We start from the raw sequence: 27,671 nt of genomic DNA, 5'->3' as shown, positions 1-27,671 counted from the left end.
GGAGTCTCTGGGGGTGTCTGGGGGGTCTGCGGGGGTCCTTGGGTGGTCCCCGGTGATCTATGGGGAGTCTCTGGGGGTCCCTGGGGAGTCCCAGTGGGCTCTCTGGGGGTCCTTCGGGGGTCTCTGAGAGTCTCTGGGGGTCTCTGGGGGGTCCTTGGGGGGTCCGTGGGGGCGTCTGGGAGTCCCTGGGGGGTGTCTGGAGGTCTAGGGGGTCCCTGGGGTGTCTGGGGGTCTCTGACAGTCTCTGGGGGGTCTCTGGGGGAAACTGGGGGTTCTCTGGGAGATTTCTGTAGCTTCCTGGGGGACCCTGGGGGTCCCTGGGAGTGTCTGGGAATCTCTGGGGTCTCTGGGGGTCCCTGGGGGGTCCCTGGGTGGGTCTCTGGGGGTCTCTGGGGTCCCCAAGGAGGTTGTCCATGGGGCAACACCTCGGGCGCCGGGGCTCCCCAAGGGCGTGCTGGCCAAGGTGCGACACCTCGGGCGCCGGGGTTCCCCAAGGGCGTGCTGGCCGAGGGGCGACACCTCGGGCGCCGGGGTTCCCCAAGGGGGTGTTGCCGAGGGGCGACACCTCGGGCGCTGGGGCTCCTCGAAGGGGGGGTTCCCGAGGGACGACATTTCGGGCACCCGGGGTCCCCAAGGGAGGTTCCCGAGGGCCGACATTGCTGGGCTGTGGGCAATGGGGGTCCCTGAGTTCCCCAGGCACCCCCTGACCACTCTTACCTCCCTGTGACTCCTCTGAGACCCACGATCCACTGTGAGACCCCCCTCATTTCTCTCTGACTTCTCCTGGATCGCTTTGGACCCTCCTGAACTCCCCTGGATCCCCCTGAATCCCCCTTGGACTTTCCTCAACTCTCTTGGACCACCTTGCACCACCCCCCAGCCCCCCTTGACACTCTCAAAAACCTTGGACCCTCTTGAATCACACTTGGACTCCCCTGGACCCCTCCAAACCCCCTGAAGCCCCCTGGACCCCTCTCAAACCCGCCTGGGACCCCTTGGACCCTCCTTAGACCCTTCTGGACCCCTTCGAACCTTTCTGGACACCTCTGAGACTCCCCTGGACACTCCTGGACCCCCCCCAAAACCCCCTGGACTCTCCGAATCTCTCCTGGACCCCCCTTGGACCACTGTGAAATCCCCTTCCACTCCCTTAAAACCCCCTGAACCCTCCTGAACATTCCTGGACCACCTTGAATCCTCCTAGGGCCCCCATGGACCACCCCCTCATACCCCCAGGGAAAACCCCTGGACCCTCCTGGACCAACTTGAACTCTCCTGGACCCCCCAAAACGCTTTGGACCCCTCTGGACCCGCCTGGGCCCTCTCGGACTTCCCTGGACGTCCCATGTCCCCTGCATGTCCCCCCATAGCCTTCCCATGTCCCCAATGTTCCCCCCATGTTTCCTCCATGTCCCCTGCGTCCCCCATGTCCACCCCATCTCCCTCATGTCCTCCCCATGTCCCCTCGATGTACCCCCATGTCCCCCTGATGTCTTCCCATGTCCCCCTAATGTCCCCCCATGTCCTCCCCGTGTCCTCCCCCCGTGTCCCCCCAATGTATGTCACTCCATGGCCTCCCAAGACACGCAGCTGCCAGCACAGGACACACACAAATCCCTCCGAAATTCTGGAACACGACATTCCTCTGCAGGGCTGAAAACAAGACGGGGAGGCTTTTTTCCTTTCCGTAGGTGGACTAATGCCCCCAAAACCAGGGAGCTGGGACAGTGGCTGCTCCCTGCACTCTGCTGCACTTTCCACAGCTCCTTCGTTGACTTCCTGGTGGATTTGTGCATCCTCTGAAGGTGGCACTTCTCTGCAAAGCAACTCAGCAAATCCCTTCAGTTTGATTTGTTTCCAGATTTTTCTCCCTAGCACCACAGAGCTCAAAAAGGAAATCAGAAAACCAGGAAAAAAACCCAAAGAACAAAAAATCGCACCGTGCCAACCCCCAGCTCCTCCCACAAAGCTCAAGGGGTCCCATGTGTGTCCTCGCCACCTCCAGCTGGCCACCAGGCCCCCAGAGCTGAGGGAAATCTGAGCAGATACTGAGAAACCTCCTTTGCTGAGCACACTCATCACTGCAGTCCTTCAGGCTTTGCAAGAGTCTGTAGGGATCAGACCCCAATTCCAATCCCTGACTACCTTTCTAACAGGTTTTGTTAGACACGCACTGGGTGGTCACTCCAAGAACAGCACACAGAGACTGCACAAGGCATTACAGGATTGCCACGAAGAACAGAAGTACCTTTTCTTTCGCATGGTTTTTCCTCTGCAATAACTATCGACTGGTCTGGTTCCTACTGGACATTTCCCTTGAGGATTCAGGGCCCTCTGGTGAGGTGGGGTTGTTTAGGGCTGATCCTCACAGGCCCAGACCAAACCCAGCCACCCCATCACTGCTGCACGTGGGAGCAGATGGAAATCTCAATACAGCATATAAATGCTCCCCTTCCCTACTACTCAGTCTTTCCTTACAGATGCAAGGAGCAGATTTACTCCATCCTTTGCAGGGACTTGCTTAACTCCTGGCACTGTCCCTGTCCCAGGGAAGCTGCACTAGGACTGTGGGTCTGGGTCCTCTCCAGGCACAATGCAGCTGCTCATATTAACAGCATCAGCAATGCCCTCATTTTTTAGCAGGTCAAACTGCCGAGATACAAACCCAAGAAAAGCAATTCTTTTCCAGATTGTCACTGCGTTCAGGCTGGTGCTCACCATGCACATAATCTGCAGCACAGACACAGCAGAGGGCTCAGGGACACTCAGCATGCACAGACAGAGCAGCACAGACACAGCAGAGGGCTCAGGGACACTCAGCATGCACAGAACCTGCAGCACAGACACAGCAGAGGGCTCAGGGACACTCAGCCACTGCCATGGCTCTTCATGCACAGGACACAAGCTCAGACACTCTGAGAGCAGCAGTTATTGAGGGTGAAACAGCTCATCTCTCAGACAATCTTTACTTACCCAAATCTTGAACAAAACAAACACTATCTGGGGTAAGAGTTAGCTGTGCACTCAAAATGTCTAATTTTACATGAGCTGCCTGAATCTCCCAAGTCCATGCAACTGAACAGGAGACAACCATTACTTATAGGCCATCAAGGGGATAAATCTTCATCTTTAAAATAGCATATATTTGAGCTGATTGCTAAACTAAGTGCTGTGAAAAATAAGGCCTTTCTGAGGTTACCAGGAAAACCTTACAAAAGCCAAGTTCCAATGAACAATAAGACACAGCAAGATCTTGCCTTCTGCCTACAACACACTTCATTTTGCTGATTATCAAACCTTAGCAAGAGACCATTCTCACAGAGGCATTTCTTCTCTGCTGAATGCAGCCCAGGGATGCAGAGCCCAAGCCACCTACCCTGCCTGGGCACGCTGTGAACAGTTTGTGCAGAGACTGGGCCAGCTGGATCCTGGGATTGTTCACCATTTGCCCCACAGGATCATGTTCTTCCTTCCCAGCAAAGGCCAGCTGGGAGAATGCAGTCTGATAGCCTGGAGTATCCTCTGTGTCAATGAAGTGCTCCTTGTCAGGGGTCGTGTCATCCTCAGGCAGCTCGAACAAGCCAAGGAGGGAGGGCCTGCAGCAAAGGAATCCTGGGGGGAGAGGGGAGGGGAACAGTGAACAGGTGAGGACAGCCTGTGCTTCACAAGAACGCTCAGATTACCTGGAACCCCTTTGCAGGGACTTGCTTAACTCCTGGCACTGTCCCTGTCCCAGGGAAGCTGCACTAGGACTGTGGGTCTGGGTCCTTTCCAGGCACAATGCAGCTGCTCATATTAACAGCATCAGCAATGCCCTCATTTTTTAGCACCTCAAATTGCTGTGATACAAACCCAAGAATAGCAATTCTTTTCCAGATTACAGCTTTTCTCTAAGTACATTCAAAAAGAGTTCTAGTCCAGGACCCGGTTACTGTCATTCAGTTCAGGCTACCTGAGCCCCCAGACTGCTGGACTGCCTTTCAGTCTCCAGAGCTTTCCCCCAGATTCCACTTTCAGGCTAAGACACTACAGCCTGTCAGGTTGTGAGTATTCTCAGGCCTCCTGACTATGACAGTTACAAGTCAAAAGTGGGCCCAGCTTTCCAGAAGGAATGCAAGCTGACAGTAGCCTAATTCCCTTCAGTGGAGCTCTACTCAGCCAAATCCAGGCTACCCCCATAAAACACATCTCAAACCAGCTCTGCCATTTGCTTTGAAAACACACTTTCCTTTGTGGACTGAAGGATGAAAAGGTATGAAAAGCCTCAAGCTGAGTCTCACCACAACAGTGGGCCTGAAGAAATGCCAAAGGAGTTTATTGGAGGGGCCTATTCTGGTGAAAGCTCCTACTTTCCAGACCTCCAACAGCATCACCAGCAGACCCTGAAGAAGTGTGGCACCTACCACAGCTTGGGGTACTCAGTGTCCATCACGGGAGGACATTCTGTTAATGTCTTGGTGATGCCAACAGCACGGATCTGCTTTTCAACTTCTCCAAGACACTCTCTGGATTTCAGGAATCATCATTTTCTCCAAGCCCGTTTCAAACATCCTAGTATGACAGTTAGAGAAAAAGTATCAGAACGATTTATCACCCTATGGTGACCAAAGAAAAGGAGAAACCACACAAAGCACCAGGAAACAGAGAACACAAGACAATTTGTTAAGGTGCTGCCCTCTTACATAGATGTTTGCACATACAAACTTGTTACAAAGGATAAAAACCAGAGACAGCAATGATTCCCTTTTATGACCCGCTCAGGAGATCAGTAACTTGAACTATCAGTGAGGAACTGTGGGCAGAAAATCAGAAATGAACCCCAAAAGGAGAGGCACCCGGGCAGTCAGATTAGCGCCAAACCTCCTTTGCCATTTCAGCCAGAGAGACAACTCTTTCCTGCTTCAAAGGCAAAAACTGCACAGCAGCCTGAAATACAACCCAAGCCAACAGAACACACTCCCTTTGGCTGTATGCTGCCAAGTATTTCCTGCAGAGCTCATGCCCCATTTCCTGTGCCATACTAGTTAATGAAGAGGAGAAAGCAACGAGAAAAAGGATGAAGTAAAACTCCAGATGAAAACAAGAGAATTGCTTTAGAGTCAGCAGCAAAATGCATTCTAAGAAGGAGACAGGAAGGGCAGCCTTCATAAATGTTCCCTTTTACTGAAGGGCATTAACTTGCTGCTCCAAAGTTTGCCTAAAACTGCTCATCTTCTCGGGCACCACAACACTGAAACGTGGAACGCTGGAAGCACCACTTCCATTTGGTTGGTGGAACACCATTGGAAGAACCCTGTAATTCTTGCTCCTCTACAGGAGGCATCAAGCAGATTTTAAAGGATTAATAACAGACCTTGTGTGATCTGTGTAGAGATAACATCACGAATTTCATCAGCATGGCCATCTGCCTGGGGATGATTTCAACAATGTGTCACAGCTTTGACAGAGGAACGTAAACCCTTCCTCATAACTTTATTCCCATGAAGGCCAAAATGACACAAAAGCATGGAATGTTTCCCAGCATGAACACAAACTGCAGAGAGCAGTGGTCAGAATGGCTGTGCTGTGTGACAGGGCAAGTGTGTTGCTATTAGCTGGAGATTAAATGGAGACACTTTCAGACAAGTAACGACATCACACACACCAGGAAAGGAGGAGAACTACACAAGTCCTTTAGTTCCATTCCCTCAGTTTTCATGGAGTGTCACCTGCTGTGGCCACTGCCCTTTATGCCCCCTTGACTCCAGAGCATTTGGAGCAAGTCCCTGGAGCCACCAGAGTCCCACCCATGTACAGGATGCCTGATCTGTGCAACTGCACACTCTGAACCACTCGTGTCACACTGGAGCTTTTCAGAGCAAGGAACTTACTTTTGGTAAGTTTTGTTGGTTTGGAACTTGGAAGTCTTTGGAATAGCAGAATGAAGACCTGTTTCCTGTACCAGTCAACTGATTCACTGGAAATTTAAAAGAACAGTTATTCAGTTCACAGTGGGCTTTGACTGGTGCTGTCACTTTACAGAAAACACAGAGAAAGTTGTTCCCATCTCTTTAACTGATAAATGTGACATTTTTGCTCCTGAAGTGTTAACCTTTGGCATGACTGCACACTGCAGAACCAAAGCCCACAGAAGTCAGTTTTGAATGCAATTTGAGCTCATACTCACGGGGGCATATGCTCCATGATGCTGTTTAGCAGGTCAAAGCCTTGGGGATCACTGGCTTTCAAGGCAATCAGCTTCAGGAATCCCCCCAACACTCCAGGCTGCAAGGAAAGCAAACATGAAGCTCTAGGCAACTGTTCTTCCTAAGTGGCCCAGCAGAAAGTTGGCTCTGACCATCGAAGACACACACCAGTGCAAAAGCATCCCTAACCTAAACCAGGATTCTGATCCTGCAGTGCAGGACAAGGAAGACACGGTGTGGCTCCTTCTCACTCACTCACTCACTCACTCACTCACTCACTCACTCACTCACTCACTCTCCTCAAGCCTGTTCTGAACACAAGCCCTGAGAGTTCTGCTGGTCCACATGTTCCACAGGAAGCAAACAAGGCAAGAAAATTCTGGGAAACTGCCACTTGCCAAAACCAAGCGCAGGAATTTTCCATCTCGGCTGACAAAAGCAGAGGAGCCCAGGATTCACCTCACCCCCAGGACGGGAAAGCACCCACCGAGCTGCATGCAGAGTATTTATCCGTGCATGGAGTGCCACTGCGGCCCAGCCCAGCCCAGCCCCTGCCCCGCGGCCCCGGCACTCACGATCTTGGCGGCGGCAGTGCGGGGGCCGGCTCAGGGTCAGGCAAAAGGGTAAAGCCCCTATCAGAGGCGAAGGGGGTCTGCGGGGGCCTCCGAACGCCATCTTGAGTGTGGCTGTCATCATTTCCGTCCCGGGAGGCGGCCATCACGAATGAGTGGCGGCCACTTCCGGTCCGGGCGGCCGTCTTTAGTGTAGTCAGGAAGTGACGGCCAAGGCCTCCAAGACCATCGAGAGAAAACCGGAACCACCGAGTCCTGACCAGGAAGTGACGGCTTCGCGGGCCCCCGTACAAGTCCCTGAGCGGCTGCCTGTACTGCGCACGCGCGGTCCCTGAAAACATTGGAGGGGGAACGTTAATGGGATTCCCCCCGCCACACCCGCCCCCCCATTTTAGGGGTCACTACCCACTGGTTTTTGACAGGGTCCCCGAGCCTCTGTTTGCAGCGCGCCAGCGGCCGTGGCCGTGCCCGCGGGGCCCCCGCGCTGTCCCGGGCCGGGCCGCGCTGTCCCCCGCGCACGCGCACACCGGGGGCTGCCGCGCCCGTGCCTCGGCCCCTCTCCGGGCCTTGCGATTGCGCATGCGCGGCTGTCTCTGCTGCAGTAACTCACTTTGGTCAGCAGGAGTCACCCGCGAGTCCTGGCGCACGTGCAGTACCTCGTGCTCACCACCAGGCGGCAGCAGCGGCGAGCGGAACCTGTGCCCGGCGGAGATCCTCTCGCTAGTTTGGTTCTCTGGTTTTGGTTTTCATTTTCTATGTATTCTATTTATATTTTATTTTTCTTGTTTTTCTTTTTATTGTATTTTTTATTTAATGATTTTTAATTCTGCCGTTTTATTTATAATTCTGCTTTATTTTTTAATTTTTAACACATCTAAAGAAGTCTAAAAAAATACACAACTGCACAACAAAACTTTAAAGAAGAAAGTCAGGGGAAGGAATTTAGTATCTACTTTGTTCCATTTATACAAATAAAGAACTGTGATTCTTAAATATTTAAAGCATGAAAACAGAAGTGAACTATTATCAGTAAACAAAGACATCTTTGAGATTTCATCTTTTTACAGAAAGTACCTATATTTTTAAAACAACGCTATGAGCAGCACAGCTCAGCTGCATATTTGCAATCTGACCATTATCTTGCTGCCTTTTTTTTTAAGTGTAAGAAACTCAGGGGAAAAAAACTCCTTCCATTAATAATGGAAAAACAACACACAAATAGTTAAAGTCATGAGCCAAATATTTTCCAGCTCCTATATGCTGCACAGTAGAGAAACATTCAAACATCTACCCTGCCCCACCCCCCTAGACCTCTCAAAGATAATGTTTCAGTGCTTTGGATTAAATGATAACCAACTGAATTGATTTTGTCGTCTTGGCAACACTAAATCCAGTGTCAGATCTCTTTGTTCTTTTTCAGAATCTACCAGCTGATAGCCAAGCATGTCTATAGCACCTTTGCAAACTTCCTGTACTTTCTTAACTTTCTGAAAGGGAAGAACGTTTCTCCAGGCCTGTGAAACACTAACTGCATCTCGAGATGTGATTTTGAAGGCTTCTTTTTTTTTCCCCGGTCCCTGTCCATGAGTGATATTATAGATCCAGCTTTTGAGCCTAGGGGTCAAATTAAGATCTGCAAATTTATACATTTCTGAGATTTCTGATAATGGATCTCTTACCAGATCTTCAAAACGGATCATTAAATAGCGATCTTTAAGGAAATTTGGTGGTTTTAGAGTAGCTGTTTCATAAATCTGAACATGACTTCTACAAACTTCTTGCATTACTTTGTATTTGCTGTCTTCCACTTTAGTGCCATTGGTACTCAAGACAATTCCATTGTCACGGGCTAATGCTTTGACCGATTGTTCCCGTGACTTAACAACTGCCCTAGGGTCACGGACCAGGTGAATAATTTTGAGATTCAGAGATGGATCAGTGAGAAGAGGAAAGAGGACCTTCAGGTCAAAGAATCGAACTTCCTTGATGACAACGTGGCTGTAAGTTTTACAGGCTTCCTCCACCTTGCTGAACGGATACCGCCCACAAAGAGTCTTGCAAGCCATTTCACTGGTAATGTCAGTACGTTGAAAAGAGTCACAAGCAGGAGCTGAACACAAAGCCCGACTCGCTGCCCACTGGAAAAGATCAGATAAGTTTCTTTTCCAAGGCATGTAAGCATCAAACACAGACATGTCACACAGAAAGATCGACCTGACTAAGTCCCGCACTGCCATGTGTAAGACTTTGGCACTGTTGTGAGACATCGTAACCCACACATGCCACGCAGGCTCCATCAGGTAGAAGACACTGGGGTGCTGGCTGAAAAGCTGGCCGACGAAAGAAGATCCCGACCGCCATGAGGACAGAATGAGGACGTGGACTTGCGATGGTTTCTCCTCAGATTGAGGCATGAGGCTACTATACCGGGCATACATGAAGAGTAAGAATCCAGTCTGAACTGTAACAAAAAGTATAATGATTGTGCTAGGAATCCGAATCCTTGCCATTTTCACCGAGGAAGAGCAATAAGAAGAGCTGAAAAAGAGAAGGAAAATGCTGGTGAACCATTGCTCCTGTGGCACAATAATGATAAAACTTACACAATAGAAGCTTTTGCATTAGTAAAACCTTTCTTCAAATATGCAGGTATGTATGTGGCACTGTTTCCTTAACCTGTTACATTTGGAGATGATCATCTGCAGATGACAGCTGTCCCAAACAGCAGAGATAAGCAAGTAAGTAAATGTTTGATGTTGATGAAAACCTTGCGCTGATGCAGCTCAACACTCAGATTTTCAAAAAAAAATCTATAAAGTACACAAAGCCTTCATGTTGAATACCAGTAAATGCTGCCAAGGGGGACAAAAAGTCTTTCTGAATTGCTCCAGTGTATTTCTGTTTCAGTTTGACACTACAAGAACTTCTATCCCCTAAAAGAAGTAAACCGAAACATCAGTAACTGTGACTGCTGAAATAAAAATCATCTTATTTAATGTGAATGCTGTACCCTGCAGTGGTTACGTCAGTTGATACTTATGCACAACCCTCTATTTTCCAAACTGCAGAAGATGGGTGAAAAATCACAACCTGAAGCCACATCCGGCCACAGATGATAAAATGAAAAAGCAGCTGGACACGTGTCTTTGGTCTGGAGCACATATACCCCAAGACTGAATACCTGGAGTTTGCATTTAAGGAACTACCTATTTGGGAGTTATAAATGTCTGCATGTAACTCCTAGAAAATTTTAGGCATGTCAAACCCAAATGGAATTGTTTTACTCTGAAGTCAAAGTTCAAGCCATACGTGATCCTCACAGCTTTCTACGAAAGGTCTTTTGCACCTACCCCTTTGTGTCCTCACTCATGCAGATTCCACTTGTAAGCAATCAGTATATGTTAGCAGGCAAGGTATTAGAAAAGCACGAGTCCTTGTGTATGCAGATTATCTCCAAAGTTTCACATATTTGATATCTTGCATTTACAGATTTCTTTTCTTGTTACAGTGAGAGAGACATATACCAACACACTCTGGACTCTTAAAAAGAAACCATGAAGACTAGCAAATGTAGATACACATTCATTTGATATAATAAATGCATTAAGTTCTTAGAGCTGATGTGCCCACAAGAATTCTTCAAGACAATATAGCTGAATACAGTAAAGGTGTGAAGATCAAGCACAAGGACAGTCAATGACTTCTGTAAAAATGATACTGAAGTGACTATTGCTCCTCAACACAGAAAAGAGGCTTTCTAGTGAGGGAAATCACAACTGGCCTGGAGAGAACCACTGCAAAAACACCTTTCATGACTGCTCAAAACAGGAAAATTGGGAGAATTGAATTAATGGTCACTCATCACAAAACCTTTTAGTATGCTCCATCTTAAAAATATGAAACTCTGCCTCAAAATGCTGTGACAGCAAAAGTATGCAAGAGTTCAACAAACAAATACATTGTTTGAAACTAAGTAATGGAAGAAGAGCCTCTCAAGGTCTGTGAAAGACAAAGATGAGGCTACAGCCCATAGCTTAGCAATTCCCTAACCTCTGGGTCACCCATGGTATCTGCCTATATTCTGCAGTAGGAGAAGTCAAGTTTACTCTATTACTTAACTTTTCCTTAACAATCCACTCCTTTCCACTGCCAGGCATAAGAGCAGATAGATAAACCTTGAACTGAATTCAGCATGGCCATCCTTCACAGATAAAATCTGCCTTGTTCAAATACTGAATTTTTGCATATTGTGTCTCCAGAAGCATCAACAAGTTTCTCTATGCTGTGATGATCACCAGCAATCCAGCAGCCTGCACTGACACTTCACCAATCAGAGGTGATGGAAGAATCCAAGCCAAAGTCGAAATGCAGTTGCATTTGCTAGTCGAAGGATTTTTCCTGAAACAGATTCTATGCTTGAAAGTTAGACAGCCATAACTACCTCAGATCTTTTTCTTGAGTGCAAACCCTGAATCATTAGTTGCAATAAGACTGCATCCTACAGCTCCTCACAGTCTCACCCATTATGTTCTAGAGACTTGATGGTAATTTTTAAAGAATTAATGTTTCTATTCTAGCTACACAGAGCTTCTGCTCCACTCTAAGAACTGCAAACTCCACTAACTGGGTGGTGGAGTGAGGAATAAAACCCAAAAGCTGTTTTTTTAAAATTCACTTCTTCCTTGACTGTCTTTCAGATCCCTCCTCTCTCCAATTCTCACACAAGTACTGTTGCAGACAATATTGTGCCAACGAAAAAAGAGCTAACATGAGTATCAGTCCACAATTTGTCTCAACTAGTCTAACACAAGCACTACAAATACATAAAATTACTGCAGCTGAAGTATTTTCCTACTCTTCAGTATCATATAAACTGCAAGAAAAAGTGAAATATCACAGTAGAGCACTATGTAGATACCCATTTTCCATATTTCAGGTTAATCTTCTACCCTTTGGGGAAAGTTGGGGTGTTTCTAAGGAATATACACATATGCAGACACCACACACACAAAAAAAGCATAATTACACAACAAAATGTACCATCTGTAAGAGTATTCTCTTGGGTGGTTGCCTGTGCATGAGGCCAAATACAACACTTTCTCTGTCAACAGTGCTTTTAATTTCTGCACTTCTCATGTTGGGCATGTGTAATTCTATTGTCATGTAAACAGTCGTTTACCATTTGCAATTTCTTTCTGCAGTTAAGGTGATTTCAGCCCAGATTAAACTTGCATCTCTATAATATACAGTTTTTTTTAACCCACCAGCTCTTCTTTGGTTTTTGAGAAATGTTAGCTGAGGCAGAAAGCAGCTGTTGAATAACTTGAGGAATAACCTTCTCATAGGGTTGCTGAAGATCTAAGTATGTATTGACATATATACATATTTATAAATCTCCTGAACAGATTACATGATATTATTGCCTTAGTGGCAGACTTGGCAGTGCTGGATTAACAGTTGAACTTAATGATCTTAAAGGTCTTTTCCAACCTAAATGATACCATGATATCAATTGCGGAGGGCAGGACCTTGTGATCCAGCCACATCTGATCCTGTCTGTATTCCACTGCAGGACTCACCAGAGGGCGCTGTTAGGCCGGCTCTTTCTGTTCAGCACAGACAGGCAACACGCCAAACCGCACTGGTTACCAGGTGAACACTAGTCGGTGACTCGCCCTGCAGTGCCCCACCTTTCCTTCTGCCAGTGCCCTCCTCCTCCGACAACAGCTCAGCGGTACCACCTGCCCATCCCAAGCTCCCCTCAGGAGAGCTAAAGACGGTCGTTCTGCATACCTTTTTCCTTCTTTGCTTCACAGCGGTGCTTCCTCGGCTGCATCTGCCTGACCAGAGCAGGCCTGCTGAGCGCAGGGAAAGGGCAGCAGAGGGGCCAGATGTCCTTACCTGCCACTCGAGCTGCCACCTCAGTGACAAAACTCTAGCAAGCACCTCCTCATAGACTCATGCAATCACTGACCCTAAGTGGCAAAGGAGCTACAACAGGCAGAAAAACACTGTGACACACAAGCATATAGCACTCCAACACCTCTCACATCTCTCACCTGAGGTGCATGAAATATTGCAATACTTGGTGGCATCACATTACGTGCTTTTGTAAATAATGAATACTGCTAAGCATAAATTATTTTAATAAAAGGTACACTGTTATTCCTTTTCTGTGATAGCAGCAATAGTCCTTCTTTTGTGATACTGTTTCTTCAGGGAGAGCTCTGGCAAAGAGCAGAATAATCAGAAGTCTAACTCTCAGAAATCCCTGAGGCACAATCATCTCTTCACAGGCCAATGCAAATGTTCAAAATGTGATCTTAAAAGCATCTGCTCAAAGAGTTTAGTTGACAGTCCTAAGTCAAGCTCTGTCACTGGACTTGCCTGCTAACAGCTACTAATGAAAACAAGATCCTGGACTAGATGAACCCTGCCAGAGTCCCAGAATACAATTCTCACATATAGTCCAAAGGAAATTATACAAACTGTCCAACAGAGCAATCATTTTCTTCATAACTTAAAAAGCAGTCTCTGATAGACTGCTGAGCTGCAGGGCCACAAGCATCTGCCATTGCTTGCCAAGGAACTAGATACATTACAGAAAGCTATCCAGTTTTACCAGCAGGGTAAAAATACAGCCAGTGGTAGCACTGCTCCCAAAAGGCTTATTTTCTAAAGAGAGCATTTTTCACATCCCGAATGGTACAAAAGAAATAAAGAAATTGTATAGTGGATGATCACTTAGCTCTTGCATTCAGGGACTTTTATTCATTTGTCGCCTAAGTCATGTAATGTTGGATTTGAGTAATGAGATCTTTGCAGGTCAGCTATGAAAGGAGTACAGTTTCTAAGTAACTTCCTTCCAGCACAGAATTCAACAAGAAGAGACCTACTAAATTATCAACAATAAGCTCTATAGTAAAAAAAACCAAAAGACCCTAATATGACACTGCTCAATTTTTTTTTTCTGGGATACTAAAGACAGTAGAAATACAGAAAGTGCCCCACATTAGAGCTGTAAAAAACATGCTCTCTCTTTGAGCTTGGGACAAAAGGCTGGGAGGAAAGACTCCCTCAGAACAAACAGGTCTACGTCTGTTTTGGGAAGACTGAAAAACCTGGCTGTAATAAAGCAAAATATCTGAGTGAAGAATTATAAACAACTGCTCCCTTACAATAACTTCCAAGGAACTGAATTTTAACTGTCCTTGTCAAAGTCTTCCCTGGCCATTTTGGGTCTGAGAAAATGTCCAGCACACTTTAATTTAAAATGGTTTATGCATCACTTTTAAAACCAAAAACTTTACAGATTATACAGAAATTACTTCAAATAATGTTCTCAATTAACTTCCCAGATTGATCTCTTCCACTGAAAAATTAGTACCTAATGCTGCATTATGAGCTCAATCTTTTGTTAGCCAAAAATGATTGTCCTGTATGCTTGTCATAGGCTAAATGCTGACCTTTCAGACCAATCGTGTAAGATGAATGTAAGTATCACTTATGTACTTACAATTCACCAGACGCAGCAATACTGACTGTAAAAAGAATGATAATGGTAAATATCATCACAGATTTTATAGAATTAAAAGGAAAATGTTTGAGCATGGCATGATAAATACAGCAAAGATCACCTGAAGTTGTACTATCCCTCATGGAGAAGTTTACTCACTGCACACTTCACCTACAAGACATCACACCAATGCAATCACCAACAGAATTGCTTCTGTGGGCTAAACATTAGGAACACACTTTGCTGCTCAAAAAAGTGAAATGCAGGAACCTGACAAAACTGGTCAAAATCAAATGCACAACAATATTATTAGTAATTCTTGCTGTAAATCATCCAGCTGACGAAACATCACTTTCCAGTGTTGTTCTGCTGCTAGAAATCACACACCTTCATAAGGCAAAAGGTTACTGTATCGCCAACAATACGCAGACTAAGCATTGACTGGGGGAAAGAAAAAGTTTGTTTGGAGGGTGCCCTCTATAACCACCGGTTCCTAAAAAAGTTAAGTGTCTTTCTAACAGCTGGTCAATACTAAGTAGTCAAAATTCAAAACCCTGCTTATTTTTTAATAGAACAGTGAAACTGCAAATAATATGAGTACAGTAAATGTACTGTAATAATTCTGAATTACAACAATATATTAGAATTCCAGCTAATGTTAATTTAGCTTTTGGAATGTACTTCTTTTCACAATCCAGGGGAAAGTGAAATTGGAACAACAGCTTCCAAGAAATCGTTAGACTTAAATAATTTATAGCACAATGAAAGATACCATAGATTTAACTATATGACCATTAAAGTTCTATTTTTAAAAATGTACCGTTTCCTTTGGAGGTTTATTTAAAATTTTGGAGTCAGATAAAAGTTGTCCAGCCTGAACACAAGTCAGTGTTGAGGCACAGCCCTACACCATCTATTTCTGCATGCAATGCAGCTGAAGATCATAAACTGTTTACAGCTACTAGAATTACTGGTGTTCAAGAAATGAGGTTTGCTTAGCTGCAATATTTGTAAGTCAGTGGCAAAACTGGGCTGACAAAGAGACATCTGCACTGACTCAATGCCGTTCACTTACTTGAGACTCTCTCTGCAACAATACAGTAAGTGTCCTGAAATTCAAACAGTCCCAGGACGAACTGGCTGAGGTGTGCCCTGTGTGCCCCACTGAAGCAACTATTGCAACTAAGAAATAAAGACGAATCTTTCGACCAGTAGGACACCTTCACCTACAAAGACGGGCTAGACACAGGAGAAAAACGGGATTTCCCCTAATGACGGAAAATGCTCTCTAAAGCACCTTATTTAATGACCTAACTCTAGCAAACGAAACCACCTTAACGCGAATCAGCCATGTTCTCCAGGGAGAAGGAAAAATGAAGGAAAAAAACTCTAACAAAAAAACAAAGGTCCGATTTTTGACAGCTTTACCTCTCTCAACAACCGACTATACCTCAAGCAACGGCCGGCTCGGGACGTGCGACACCGGCTCCGCCGCACCCGCCGTTACCGCTACTTCACCGCCACGGGCAGGGGCGAGTGCGGACGGCTCGAAAACATCCCTCGAAACGTAGTGCGAGTGACTGTAAGCACCGTTCAGACCGGAAAAAAAGGTCTGACCGGGACGACGAGTCCTGTGAACACCCGCCACCCCCACCCGCACCAGCCCGCCCGTACCTTCCCGCCGCCTCCCGCCACCGCCGCGGCTCCGAGCTGCCGACAGAGACAATGAGCCGCTTTCAGACGTGGCTGAGGCGCCGGGGCAGCGGGAGGAGCCCGGGAAGGAGCCGATCCGCCCCGCTGCCGGAGCATCCCCGGGCAAAGGCGCAGCCTGGCAGAGGCGGCCCGCTCGCCCGCCCCGCCCCGGCTGCGCAACGCCCGACGGCTCGAGCGGCTCCGGCCGTGAGGGGCAGCGGCGCCCGCCTCCCATCTAGCCACGAGCGTTCTGCGAGCGCCCGGCCCCGGCCCCGGCCCCGGTTCGGGCGCTGCAGCAGCCAGAGGCGGCTCGGGACGGCGCCCCGCGTGCCTATGCACCCTCCTCTTCCTCTCCCTTTTCCTCCTCCTTTTCCTTCTGTCCCCCAGCCGGGCCAGCCTTAGACGCACAAGGCTCGACGCAGCCGTGTCCCGCTCCCCTCATGCGAGCAGAACCGGAGGGACCTGCTGCTGCAAACGGGCTGCTCGGCCAGTTAACGGGCACCGAAGGTAGCTCCTTTTATCCCAGCTCCAGCCGTTAAAAGACTCCTGAAGCATGGCTCTTACACGGCCACATTCCTACTTCAATTTATGCACAGGACCTTTAACCAGATGCTTACTTTTTCTTCTTATGAAAAACACAGAATTTGATTAATCCCAGTAAGCTGCCGTGTCCTTCCTCAGTGAACAGCATTTAGGTTGTTCTCTGGCATATGTGTACACAGAAGACCTGGGGGTGGATGGCAGTGGTTTCAGAGTTTTTCTGTCTTTTTGTGTCACTTAGAAAGCTAAAGGAAGAGTCAGCCTTCTAAGAAAGGCTTTGCCTTCCTAAATCTCCTTTAATGCCAGTTGCAGTGGACCATCGGGTTTATTTTCTCCCTGTAGTTCAATTTATTGCTACAGCCATAAAATCTTACCTTTTTTCTGTTGCTTGTTAACTTACTTTAAGCTTGAGAAGGGAGTCAGAACTATGAACCAAGAACCACTTTCAGTATGTAAGTGATTCAGGAAGTCACCACAGCAGAGGTATCACAAACAAGTGGGGTTTTTCCCCCCCTATGGTCACATTTGCCTTTACAGCCCCTTTTGCCCTGCATTCACTTATTAGTCACAGTCATGAAACACACCTCTTTGAAAAGAAATGGAGGGATTGTTTCAGGTCATACTAAACAGGTACATGCCACCTGCAAGCAAGTAACTTTTTGCTTTCCTCCTTTTAAATTATATAGTCTCTACTTAAATTACTGTAGAGGATTTTTTAAAGTTTTCTCTTTCTAAAGGAAAAGACAACTTAAGGATATTTTTCGCTGTATTTACCAAACCAGACCTATTCTCCATTTCTTATTTCACATGCATTCACTGAACTGTTGCTCTGAGCAGCATCACTTGTCATTACTTAATGTGAAAGGCTACAGTAGGAGAGAAAAGAGATAGGGATTAATGGAATTTCCCAGTACTGTTGTTTTCTGGCACTAGTCTCTTCCATGTTCCTGTTGCTACCTTAAACAGGTTTCTGTTCAGCTTGGAGAAAGACTGTTGCACATTCCATTTTTGTGAGAGTACAGCATTCAAACACTTAAAATCTAAGTCCTGTAGTATCTTCAGAGATTTCTACCCCTTGCTTATGCCCACCCTAATGCCTGGGCAGACACATACCAAGTTCATTCAGGGAACTGACTAATCTGAAGAAGTGATTATATTTGCTAAATATCTTCTTCAGCGTAATGAACTCCCTGAATTAACTCATGCAGTCATGTGATCATCACCACTGCAAGGGAAAAAAGCTGGGACTAGAGCATACCAAATGTACACTAGCTTGTGATAGTGGGAAACAAGCTCACAGACCCCTTCGATCATCCTGTGGAGTGCCTAGAAACACTACAAAGCAGTAGACGGTTGCTTTGACTCTGAAGATGCTGATATGAAGCCAATTACCCGTAGTTCTAGGCTGCCACATACAGAGTTCAGAGAGCAAACTGGAGATTTCTGGAAGAGGTAGGTCTTCCAACTGCCAGGATGCTGAATTGTAGAGGACAACATCCAAAAGGTGGAGTACTGTTAGTTTTCTTTCAATAATACCAGGCTTCTCTGTTTTACTAGTCACAATTCACAGTCAGTGGTCTAGTGCTACAGTTACAATGCCAATAGTAAATGGTTGTGCAAACCTTGCACACACTATCACCCACAACCTTGTTTCTCACATCAACCTTGAATTTATCCATGATCCAATCTAATAACTAAATTGCTGAGCATGTATAGCCACGCAGCTGTGGCTATACTGTGACAGAAGTGTATCTCTGACCTTAACTCATCCATACATTTTTTCCAATTCCTCATTTTTTTTCATTTCATAGTGCACATAAATGCATGTGCAAATTGCTCTGGACAGAACCCTAAGTCAGCAGTGAATTAATTTACAAGACAGCAAAAGCAGCTTATATTGTTACTTTTAGCATGTTATTTTCAGTCTTCCAGATAGAGCAAAATTAAGATCATGCAAAAACAAACTTACTACTTCTTACTGGCTTTTAAAGCATGTTTCAGTTGCAAAAAAGGCTCTTCTTTAACTGTTAACTGTCAAAAAGATTAAAATGTTCAGTTCCAAAGCAGTGTTCCCAGAGAAATTAGATGAAAGAACATACATTTAAAAAGGAAGAACAAACAGCATACTTGGAACATACTTACAAAATTCTGATCTTCGGTAAAAAGCACATAGAGACTAAAAAGAGGTAACTGGTTTTGAACTGCGTTTCTTTAAAGTGTTAGACATCTCCTCAAAACTGGTGCTGTTTGTAGGGTAGTCCTGAAGATACTGGCAGAACGGATGATACTGGAATTGTAGTCAACACCTGATTCTGGAACAAAAACATCTTAATCCTACCAAACACCCAAAGAAAGATAAGGAGGATGCTGACATACTGGATCCAGGCAAATTTAATAATTTCCCAAAATCCTGGCTGATATTTAAAGAAAGTCAAGGAGTGTTAATGAAGGAAGCTTCTGATGCTATAACTAAACAAAGGAATTCAGAGGCAGAAAGGCACAAAACCTGTTAAGGCATCAGTTTGTGTGGCAAAAACAAAGCCTGTGAGCCACAGAAACATCTAAAAGCCTTTTACCATAGTAGGTAACAAAAGCTGCAGGGAATGTCTGTCCTAGAAAGCATTGAAACTAATTCTGGGTAAAGTACCTATTTTGTGCCTGACTCACCAGAAAGTTGTTATTGATAATAGGCAGGCAGGTAAACAAACCTCATAAGTAGTATGCTCCATATAGATTCTTTTAAACACAGGCTTGTTCTTGTCTGAGAAGAGGAGCAAAAACATTAGGAACACAGAATTATTTTGCTAAAAATAAATTTTGAAGTCTCTCTGCACATGTAAGAGATGTAACCTCTCCACTGTGGGGGTTATTATTTGATGAGATCATCTTGCATATATATTTCTAATTATTTGCTTTAGGTCACAGATTACAGTATCCTGTTTTCCTAGTGGCATCCATGCCAGATTGGGACAGTAGGTGCTGCAAGAATAAAGCAAGATTCACTAAGAATATTCACTGAAAATGGCTAAGAAACTGCCTGTTTAGTAAAGCTGAAAAGCAACATGAGTTCCCAGTAGAGAAAACCAGAAAGTGGTCATTCAAGTAGAACCATCGGGAGGAATGGACAAATAGGTATTTCATTAACTCCAGAACTTAAGCATTTACTTAGCTAACAAAGAAAAAGTTTAGCAACAAATCTAGAAGAAAACAGTTCTCACTTGGCCTGTAGGTGAAAGCCCAAATAATGCAACCCCAATTATGTCACAGTTTATGCAGTTTTCAAAGGATATAAGATAACTTCCACTGGATAGTGAATAGTGGCATTAATGATGAATGGTGTATCTGTTGATCTTCCAGTCATCCAAACAGGGCTGGGATCTGAAAAGACTGTTGTCACTAAAATGGGGAAAGGAAACATCCAGGTTAAGAGGCTTTTAAGTCTTAATACAGAACCCAAATGCTTCACAAAACAGCTGCCAATATGCTACTACTTGCCCATAGTTGACAGCTCTACATTCAGGCTTACCATTTCTATCCCAGTATGCTGCAATGATGTTTGTTAGATCATAGTCACTTGCAAAAGGACTTGTGCCATTGACCACAGATACCTGTTACAACAAGGAGACACTTGCATTATTTGTCCAGTGGTCAGGACAGTAATTCTACTGAGTTTCTCACACAAAGTAACCATGTCCTTGAAGGAATGCACATAAACATGAGACTGAACATCTTGGCAGAATAACCTCTTCCCCCTTTTAGCCTAAGAATAAAACACAGTTCCAAAGTTTTACAGTTCACTCTGTGCAGGACTACAAATAATCAGGGTGTCAGGTATGATACCAGGAGGATAAACAGGGGGAGAATTGATGGGGAAGGGAAAAACATTTCCTCACATTGTATCTGGTATCCAGTCCACAATGGTTAAGTAACTGCCTCTGGTTCAATTTCAGGTCTCCATTCATGTAGAGCTGAGACCCTGGCACAGGAGAAAAAAACTGAAGAAAAGCCATGCTCTGCATCACAAATGTTGACATTCTCTGAAATGGTGAACACAAGAAAAGAGAATTTAGGCAGAGAAGGGGCATGGGGGGCAGGAGAAACACAAAATATTATTCTACCTCTTTTTATCACATGGATTTGATATTTTTCTGACTCTCAAGTTTCAGATCATTTCATTAGTCTAAACAAGGGAACACCAGATAAAAAGTATTACTTTTTTATAAAGTGAACTACCTTAGTTATACCATAACCAGTTCCACAGGAAATTCAATCCAGCAGTCTGTAGCTAATGACAGAATGACATGTAAAAAGCAAGATGACTAAACACATTCATTGTAGATACACTTCAAAAAACTCGGCAATCAAAATCAAGGACTCTCGCTCTGCAATAAGGACCAAATAAAAAAGTTCCTTAGCTCTTATCAACTACTTGACCTGAAGGAAAATTTTCGCATTTAAGTGGAATAGAAGTGTTGTGAAAATTGTAACTCTCTGTGATACTAAGCACTGGCCTAATAGTTCAGCCCAAATTTCGGAGTGTTGCACCTTTATTCTGGGCCTCACAGGCTTAAGAATGTTTTCTACACCACATGTTTATGCTTGCTAAGCTTGTCCATCTGCAATCAGAGAGAGTCTTTGGATAAACTAAGCCTAATTTCCCCAGTAAAACAACTTTGTGTGGTGGCACCAAACACAGCTCTATAATATTGCTCCTTTCAGATGTATCCATGGTTCTCTGTGCACTGGAGTTTTACTTCTGGCTTTAGGTATTAATTGCACTGCCACCCGAGATACAATGCCAGCAAAATTATATTGTCTTGTCTTCCTGTAACACTTTCTTTTTCCTCCCAGTTACAAGATACAGAAGATCCTGGCAGATGATTAGCAGTGCTTCAAGAGCTGTTAAGTAAGCAAACTCTCTGGAGTTCTAGGCTGCTGCAATAGCCTGCCTCTCCACCCCAGAAAACTAACTGGTTATGTCAAGACAAAGAAGAATGCACGTCCTTCTGCCTACTGCAAGACTCTCAGTTATTTCCTGGTGCCACCTGCACTGATACTCACTGTTGTGTATTTCTGTCCTATATGCTGCACTACAGCCCCAAAGAATATAGAGCTTAAAAAAATGTAAAAAAACCCAACTCTAACAAGTGTATCAAAATACGCAACAGAGCTACACTAGGAATGACTCAGCAGAGAAGGAGCAAATTAAGCAGGTTAGTAAAATAAATAGTTTAAATAGGAATTTCAAATGTGGAAAGTTTCTTTTCATCCTTTGTATAATCACTACTGGAATATTACACGGGGTCTATATGTCACAACAACATAACTGAAAATTCTCACATAAAGCTGGTAGGAAAAGAGTAGAATCAGCTGAATGCCAACTACATGCTCCGTAGGTTGTAGTGGAAGTTCCAATTCAAAATGCAACTGATCCATTTTGCCATCTTGATTTTTGTCTTCTTCTCTAGTCTAAAAAATATGGGGCTTTTTTAGACACAGTAATTTCTGTCAGAAAGAAAACCAGAAAATGCAAAATCCCAGGGGACCTCCACAATTACAGCATGCAGAATCAAAGGAAGAAAATAAGCTGCAGCATTAGGAAAGCAATACAAAGCTGCTTGATTTGATAGACAGAGGACTAGAGATAAGAAGCCTGCAATGTTGTCGATTATACAATGTCTCATATGCCCTCCTGGAAGGGGAAGCTCACTGGACCCTCCAAGGTCTTTTCTGCCCTACTCCATTCTGACCATCTCCCCTGCAGGCTACGAAGCATGCCTTAGCCCCGGATCTTCTGTCAGAGCCTATGCAAACATGACTGGAGGTCAGGCTTTTGTCTTCTGCCACTACAGCGTGCCTCTTACTGGCCTCTGTACCCCAACTCCTGGCTTGTCCACCTCTCTGCCACTAATGCCCTGTAAGTACCTCAGCTATGTGCAAACATAACAGAACTTGTAACAGAGGCAGACAGAAAAATAACTGCCACTATGGAATCCCAGAAAAAATTGTGACTGCAAGGCAAAGGCTATATGCTTTAGAAAGCTTGCATCTGCTTCCAAACCTAGGGGCTACCACACAACCCATGGTAAATCATGTGGGCAGGGGAGGAGGGCACAACTGATTTGAGAAAAGTAAACTTATGTGTTCATGCAAACCACCAGTGGTGCTTAGGGATATGGTTTAGTGGTGAAAGTGGTAGTATGGCTGATGTTAGAACTTCATGACCTTAAGGGTCTTTTCCAACCTAAAGAATTCTATGATTCAATAGCACTGAGAGGGAGGGAAACTGGACTCGTTAGAAATCACTTGTCCCAAGCGAATTATTCTGATGTGAGGCACGAGGTTATGCACGAAGCTGCTGCTGCTACTGGAAGGCAGCAGTGCCAGACAGTCTCCTGCCCTGAGCCGGCTGCCACCTCGCTGGCCCCACTGTGCAGCCCAGCTTCTCGCCCCTGCTGTCGGGCCGCCCCGGACAGGCCTACCGACAGAAGCGGGACTCGGAGCCGGTCCTCCTGGAGCCTGTTGAACGCTGGGAACGTGCTCCACGCCAAGAAGCTGCCCGGGCCGGGCCCGATGGTGGCGACGAGGAGAACCTCGTACCGGAACCGCACAGTGGGCTGCTCTAAGTACGTGCTCTGCTTCAGCCAGAAACCTAAGGGCAGAGACAGCACGAGGTTTCAGGCCTGCGCCGAGTCCGGCCGGGCCGCGTGGGGTCGAGTGGCGCTCACCGTGGGTCCGGTAGGCCACCAGCAGCGGCGGCACATAGGTAAGCGCGGTGATGAGCAACAGCGCAACTGCCGCAGCGGAGCAGAGCCCGGCCCGGTAGCGCGTGTAGAGCGCTGGATGGGAGAAGAGCTCCACGCCAGCCATGGTAAGCGCCCCTCAGCTCCCGCCGCCCTCCCCGGCCGGGATGGCCCGCCCGGGATGGCCCGCCCCCAGCGCAGCCCCGGCCTAGCGACGGACTGACGGGGCGGCGCGCCAATCAGCGCCGAAGGGACGGGCGTGCCAGCCAATGAGCGCGCAGCGCTGCGTCCCGCGGCCGCTGTGAGGCGGGACAGAGCGCGCAGCCGGGGGCACCCGCCGCTGCCCATGGCGCCGTTCCGAGCGCCCGGGAGCGCTGCGGGCAGGGCCGGCGGCGGCCTCGCACACGTCCGGTGACTCCGTGCCGGATGGCCCAGCCCCGCCCCGCGATCTCTGGCCGGAAGCGCGGCCGCTCGGGCCGTTGCCGGGGAACGGGCGAGCCGGAAGTCCCGCCTGCCGAGCCGCGGCTGTTGTTGTTGTGACAAGGGGCTGTGTCAGCGACAGGCCCGGCACGAGCCCCCGCACACGGGCCCCGCCGCTGCCGGCTCTGCTTCCCGCTCGCCCGCACCATGAAGTGGATGTTCAAGGAGGACCACGCGCTGGGTAAGGGTGGGCTCGGGCCAGGCGCTGCCCGCCCATGGCCCCGCCGCCCTCCGTCTGCTGTTTCGCCATCTGTCCCGGGCGGCTCCCCCAGCCGCTCGTCCTGTCTGTGCGCGGACAGGCGCGTGCGGCCCTCGCCGAAGGGCGGGGCGGTGCCCGGGGCGACCTCCCCGAAAAGCGGGAGGCCTCCTCGGAGGGTGGGGACGTGGCCGCGACCCTCGCAGGCTCTCGGCCCCGCGGGCGCTGCTCTCTCGGTCTAGGACACCGGCCGTGCTATTACTATGCAGTGACTAATTACGAGTGTTTGTTCACAGAGCACCGATGTGTCGAGTCGGCAAAAATCCGAGCCAAATACCCCGACCGTGTCCCGGTGAGTAACCGAGCCAGCTTCATCAGAGTACTTAAGAGGCAGAGGTGGATAAGCTGTTTCCATCCTGCACACTCTTTGATCAGTTCCTGCTAAGTAAATTCATGTTCCTTCTTGTGTTCTTAGATGTGTTTAAGAAGCCAGAAACACATCTAACTAATCCATCGTTCCGTGTTCTGCCCCAGTGCCTATTGACAAATAAGCAAGAGTGCCTAACGTTCTAAATACTTTCCAGGCATGTTTATGATTTATCAGGGTCCTGGTTTCTTCTAATGACAATTATATCCCAGCAAACATCTTCATTATCTTGAGGATTCATTCTGTGCCTAATCCTAAGAAAGATTATGAATTCTTTAAACCTTGACAATCTTCCATCCTGGCTGTGAGTTAGATGATGATATTCCCTCGTGTATCCCATGCCTATAACTAGTCACCATGGTGAATCTCTCCATGCAGACCCTGCTGTTTGAAGAGCAGATACAAGTGATGACCCCTCCTTTCTGGGTTAATACCTACCAATCTGCTAAGTAGTGAATGACCTCTCTTCTTCACAATCCCTTTAATAATCTTTCAGTCTGTGAAATGACCATAGTTTTCACATCCTTAGGTATCAGCTAGCAACATGTAATGTCCCACATCCCATCTGATCATGTGCCAGTTAGTGCCACTTGTGCCTCACCTTTTGGTAACTTCATTAGCACAGCCCAGAAAAGGACTCTGTTCCCATTGACTTTCTCTGCCAGTCAGTTGCACCCAGTCATCACGACATTTTTCTCCAGTTGCAATCTGGTAAACTGGTATGATCCTTGCCATTCTCTCTTGGCTAACTATCCCCTCATACATGGACTGCAGCATCCTTAATGACCAGACATCTCCACAGATACCCATTTGGCCATTTCACAAATATCCTTCTTAACCAGAGGGGAAAAGACATAGAAATTCATAGTGTGAGACAGAATTACATGCTGCTGTATCAGGAATGGACAAAAATGTATATGTAGATACAGGAATTAAATCTTGAATTGCATTGTAGTGCTTTGTCTGGACAGATACATGTTTTCTGCTTAATGATTCAGATTAAGCCATGTACCTTTCACAAAACAGTTGGTACCAATTTAATAGGCAAAGTGTTTGTCAAACAATGTTTTAAGGGACACTGGAAACTCTTGTAAACCTTATTTCCCCACCTGCTGCATTTTTCCTTCAAAAACTAGCCTGTGTGGAGTAATAAGCTTCAGCTCTTCACCACAAGTAAGGCTTAATTCTCTTTTCCCCTTGTATCTGCTGCTTTTTGTTTCATTTTATTTGTGGCCATCTTGGTGTCTTTCCTTCCTGTAGTCAATTTGTGATTTCCCAAGGTATGATGAAAGATGTTCTAATGTCAGTTCAGCATAATACAAAGGTACCCTCCCCAGTACCAGTACAGGGGAAGGATCATCTCCCAGTACTTTGACTAATGCGGCCCAGGACACCATTAGCCTTATTTGCTGTCAGGGCACCCTGCTGGCTTATTTTCAGCTTTGGGTCCACATTGCAACGATTTCATATCATCAGGGTACAGTTAAATGACATGTGTACTTCCCTTTCATGGGATTCTTTTGGGCATAATGCAGCTTTTTACCTCATGACTGTCAATCTCAGATACAGGAAGTTTTGAGCCATTGTTTTTATGAATGTAAGTTTCAGTGTAGCTGTAAAACCAGGTTTTACAATGCTGAGCCAGTTCTACCTCATTTGGTTGCAGTCAAGAAAGCTTTTTGTTTCTCCTCTCTGCTCGCTGTTGCAAGCCTCTACCAGGAAGAGATTACCCAAGCTGTCTGTTCTTACCAGTCCTGAACAGCCTGACCTTCACATCTGCACTTTACAGGTCATAGTGGAGAAGGTCTCAGGATCTCAGATTGTTGATATTGACAAGAGGAAGTACTTAGTCCCATCTGACATCACCGTGGCCCAATTCATGTGGATCATCAGGAAGAGGATTCAACTGCCATCTGAGAAAGCAATATTCCTCTTTGTAGACAAGACTGTCCCACAATCCAGGTGAGAGGCTATTCACTTGGTATTCAGAACCATTTCAGCAATCCTGTGCATATCAGAGGGTCAGAAACACCATTTTTGAGGCTCACTTGGTGATTTTAGGAGGTGTTTGGTTACATCTTAATCTCCCTGTGAAAAGCTTTTTTCCTCATGAGTTTGATAAACATCTTACTTCTTGCACTAGACTTAAAGGAAAGGTGACTGACTGTATTGTAACTTACTTCCATGGCAAAAGGGTGAGCTTTGCAGTTATGATATCCTTGGTTGAGTGCAAGTACACATACATCATAAATCTCAAAAAAAAGTAATTCTCAATGTAACAAAAAAGTTGCATATTAAATATTTAATAGCAAATTTAATAAATTATTCTAAAAAAATCAGTAACTTGTCAGTTTATAAAGAAATTATGATGTTACAGGCTAATTGTGGTTACTGTCTTTTAAAATTACTTTCATCTATAAACAAAAAAAAATGCACAATTGCTATAGAAAGGTTTTTATACAGGAGTAAGTTTCGCTGTTGTCTGCTACATACACAATATAGCAGAAACAGCTACTGCAACTGCTTTCTACACAAGATTCTTTAATAACATTTGAAGAAACAGTATGTCATGTTGTTACATGGTTTAGATGTGGTATTAGTCTCATTACTTACTTGTTGTAAGAGTAACAGTCCCTCCAGGTAAGGCATCCAGACTCAGTCAGGAATGGTTTCATTTACTTTGTGATACACAGTAGCGAGAACCGTGAGAACCATATTTTTCTTCTTGTTTTCTTTTAAGAGTAATAGGAATGCCTGTATGTCGTCTTCATAATAGCACTGTAGAACTGCTATGAATATGACAGACAGACACATTGTTTCATCTCACATGTTCGCCATGAAGTGTCACATCTAAACTGGAAAAACAGGGCCTTGAACCTTCAATATTAATGTAAAATGTGTGACTTCTTAACCGATAAAATATTCTGTTAATGGCTCTGCTCATCTCATAGGCTGGGTTTATTACATAAACTTCTGGACAAGGAGAGAAGGATGTCAAGGGTTAGTGATCTATCTGCTACTCACCAATTCTTTTCCATTTCAAGTCCTGCCTACAAATCCTCCCAGCTCCTCTCCTGTGTAGAACGACACGGTCGTTCTCCCTGTCACTCCCATCCGATAGTCTCCATCTTTCAGTTTGTGAGCCTCTTCTCAGTCTTGGGAAGGCAGAAAAAGGGGAGCTGAGGAGGAATCATTTGTGCACCTGACTGATGTCAACTGCCTGTTCCATCTGTAGAGAAATGGTTCGAACAGTTGTACTGGCCAAGTAATTGCTTGGGTTTCTTTTTGTTTTCAAAATATAGACACTGCCCGAAAGACTA

The 27,671-nt window shown here is 45.9% G+C and overlaps 3 protein-coding genes and 1 long non-coding RNA gene across 10 annotated transcripts in view; 1 reads left to right on the top strand and 3 right to left on the bottom strand.

Annotated features, from left to right (window-relative positions):
- Nucleotides 1–3,258: 3,258 nt before the first annotated feature.
- LOC139677711 (uncharacterized) lies at nucleotides 3,259–6,970 on the bottom strand. 2 transcript variants are annotated; one of them, XR_011698911.1, is made up of 5 exons: nucleotides 6,761–6,970; nucleotides 6,167–6,264; nucleotides 5,871–5,956; nucleotides 4,404–4,551; nucleotides 3,259–3,612 (listed from the first exon to the last, which is right to left on the bottom strand). It is a non-coding gene; the product is annotated as an uncharacterized lncRNA (long non-coding RNA). The 2 variants fall into 2 exon arrangements; XR_011698910.1 differs by lacking the exon at nucleotides 3,259–3,612 and having other exon boundaries at nucleotides 4,295–4,551.
- Nucleotides 6,971–7,561: 591 nt separating this feature from the next.
- LOC139677708 (carbohydrate sulfotransferase 5-like) lies at nucleotides 7,562–18,738 on the bottom strand. 3 transcript variants are annotated; one of them, XM_071567912.1, is made up of 2 exons: nucleotides 18,648–18,738; nucleotides 7,562–9,218 (listed from the first exon to the last, which is right to left on the bottom strand). In XM_071567912.1, exon 2 carries the CDS (start codon nucleotides 9,193–9,195, stop codon nucleotides 8,086–8,088), a length of 1,110 nt encoding a protein of 369 aa, XP_071424013.1. In that variant the 5' UTR covers nucleotides 9,196–9,218; nucleotides 18,648–18,738; the 3' UTR covers nucleotides 7,562–8,085. The 3 variants fall into 3 exon arrangements, with proteins under 3 accessions (XP_071424013.1, XP_071424009.1, XP_071424012.1); XM_071567908.1 differs by having other exon boundaries at nucleotides 7,562–9,295; nucleotides 18,648–18,736; XM_071567911.1 differs by lacking the exon at nucleotides 18,648–18,738 and adding an exon at nucleotides 15,948–16,048 and having other exon boundaries at nucleotides 7,562–9,295.
- TMEM231 (transmembrane protein 231) lies at nucleotides 18,737–23,430 on the bottom strand. 3 transcript variants are annotated; one of them, XM_071567913.1, is made up of 7 exons: nucleotides 23,234–23,430; nucleotides 22,988–23,157; nucleotides 21,846–21,974; nucleotides 20,399–20,542; nucleotides 20,032–20,113; nucleotides 19,796–19,901; nucleotides 18,737–18,926 (listed from the first exon to the last, which is right to left on the bottom strand). In XM_071567913.1, exons 1-7 carry the CDS (start codon nucleotides 23,373–23,375, stop codon nucleotides 18,737–18,739), a joined length of 963 nt encoding a protein of 320 aa, XP_071424014.1. In that variant the 5' UTR covers nucleotides 23,376–23,430. The 3 variants fall into 3 exon arrangements, 2 of the variants coding, with proteins under 2 accessions (XP_071424014.1, XP_071424015.1); XR_011698909.1 differs by having other exon boundaries at nucleotides 18,837–19,266; nucleotides 19,724–19,901; XM_071567914.1 differs by lacking the exon at nucleotides 21,846–21,974.
- A 149-nt stretch (nucleotides 23,431–23,579) lies between these two features.
- The window catches only part of GABARAPL2 (GABA type A receptor associated protein like 2), a 7,117-nt gene continuing 3,025 nt past the window's right edge, over nucleotides 23,580–27,671 (top strand). Inside the window, exons 1-3 of one of the 2 annotated variants that reach the window (XM_071567674.1) lie at nucleotides 23,580–23,909; nucleotides 24,221–24,276; nucleotides 26,141–26,313. In XM_071567674.1, the coding sequence (XP_071423775.1) occupies nucleotides 23,876–23,909; nucleotides 24,221–24,276; nucleotides 26,141–26,313 (263 nt within the window). In that variant the 5' untranslated portion in view covers nucleotides 23,580–23,875. The remainder of the gene's footprint in view (nucleotides 23,910–24,220; nucleotides 24,277–26,140; nucleotides 26,314–27,671) is intronic. The other variant, XM_071567673.1, reaches the window with a different exon arrangement.

The sequence above is a fragment of the Pithys albifrons genome, chromosome 12, assembly GCF_047495875.1.
Source record: "Pithys albifrons albifrons isolate INPA30051 chromosome 12, PitAlb_v1, whole genome shotgun sequence".
In the NCBI taxonomy this organism is placed as follows: Eukaryota; Metazoa; Chordata; class Aves; order Passeriformes; family Thamnophilidae; genus Pithys; species Pithys albifrons.
Note: the sequence above shows the minus strand (reverse complement) of the source record. Positions and strands in the feature narration are given on the sequence as shown.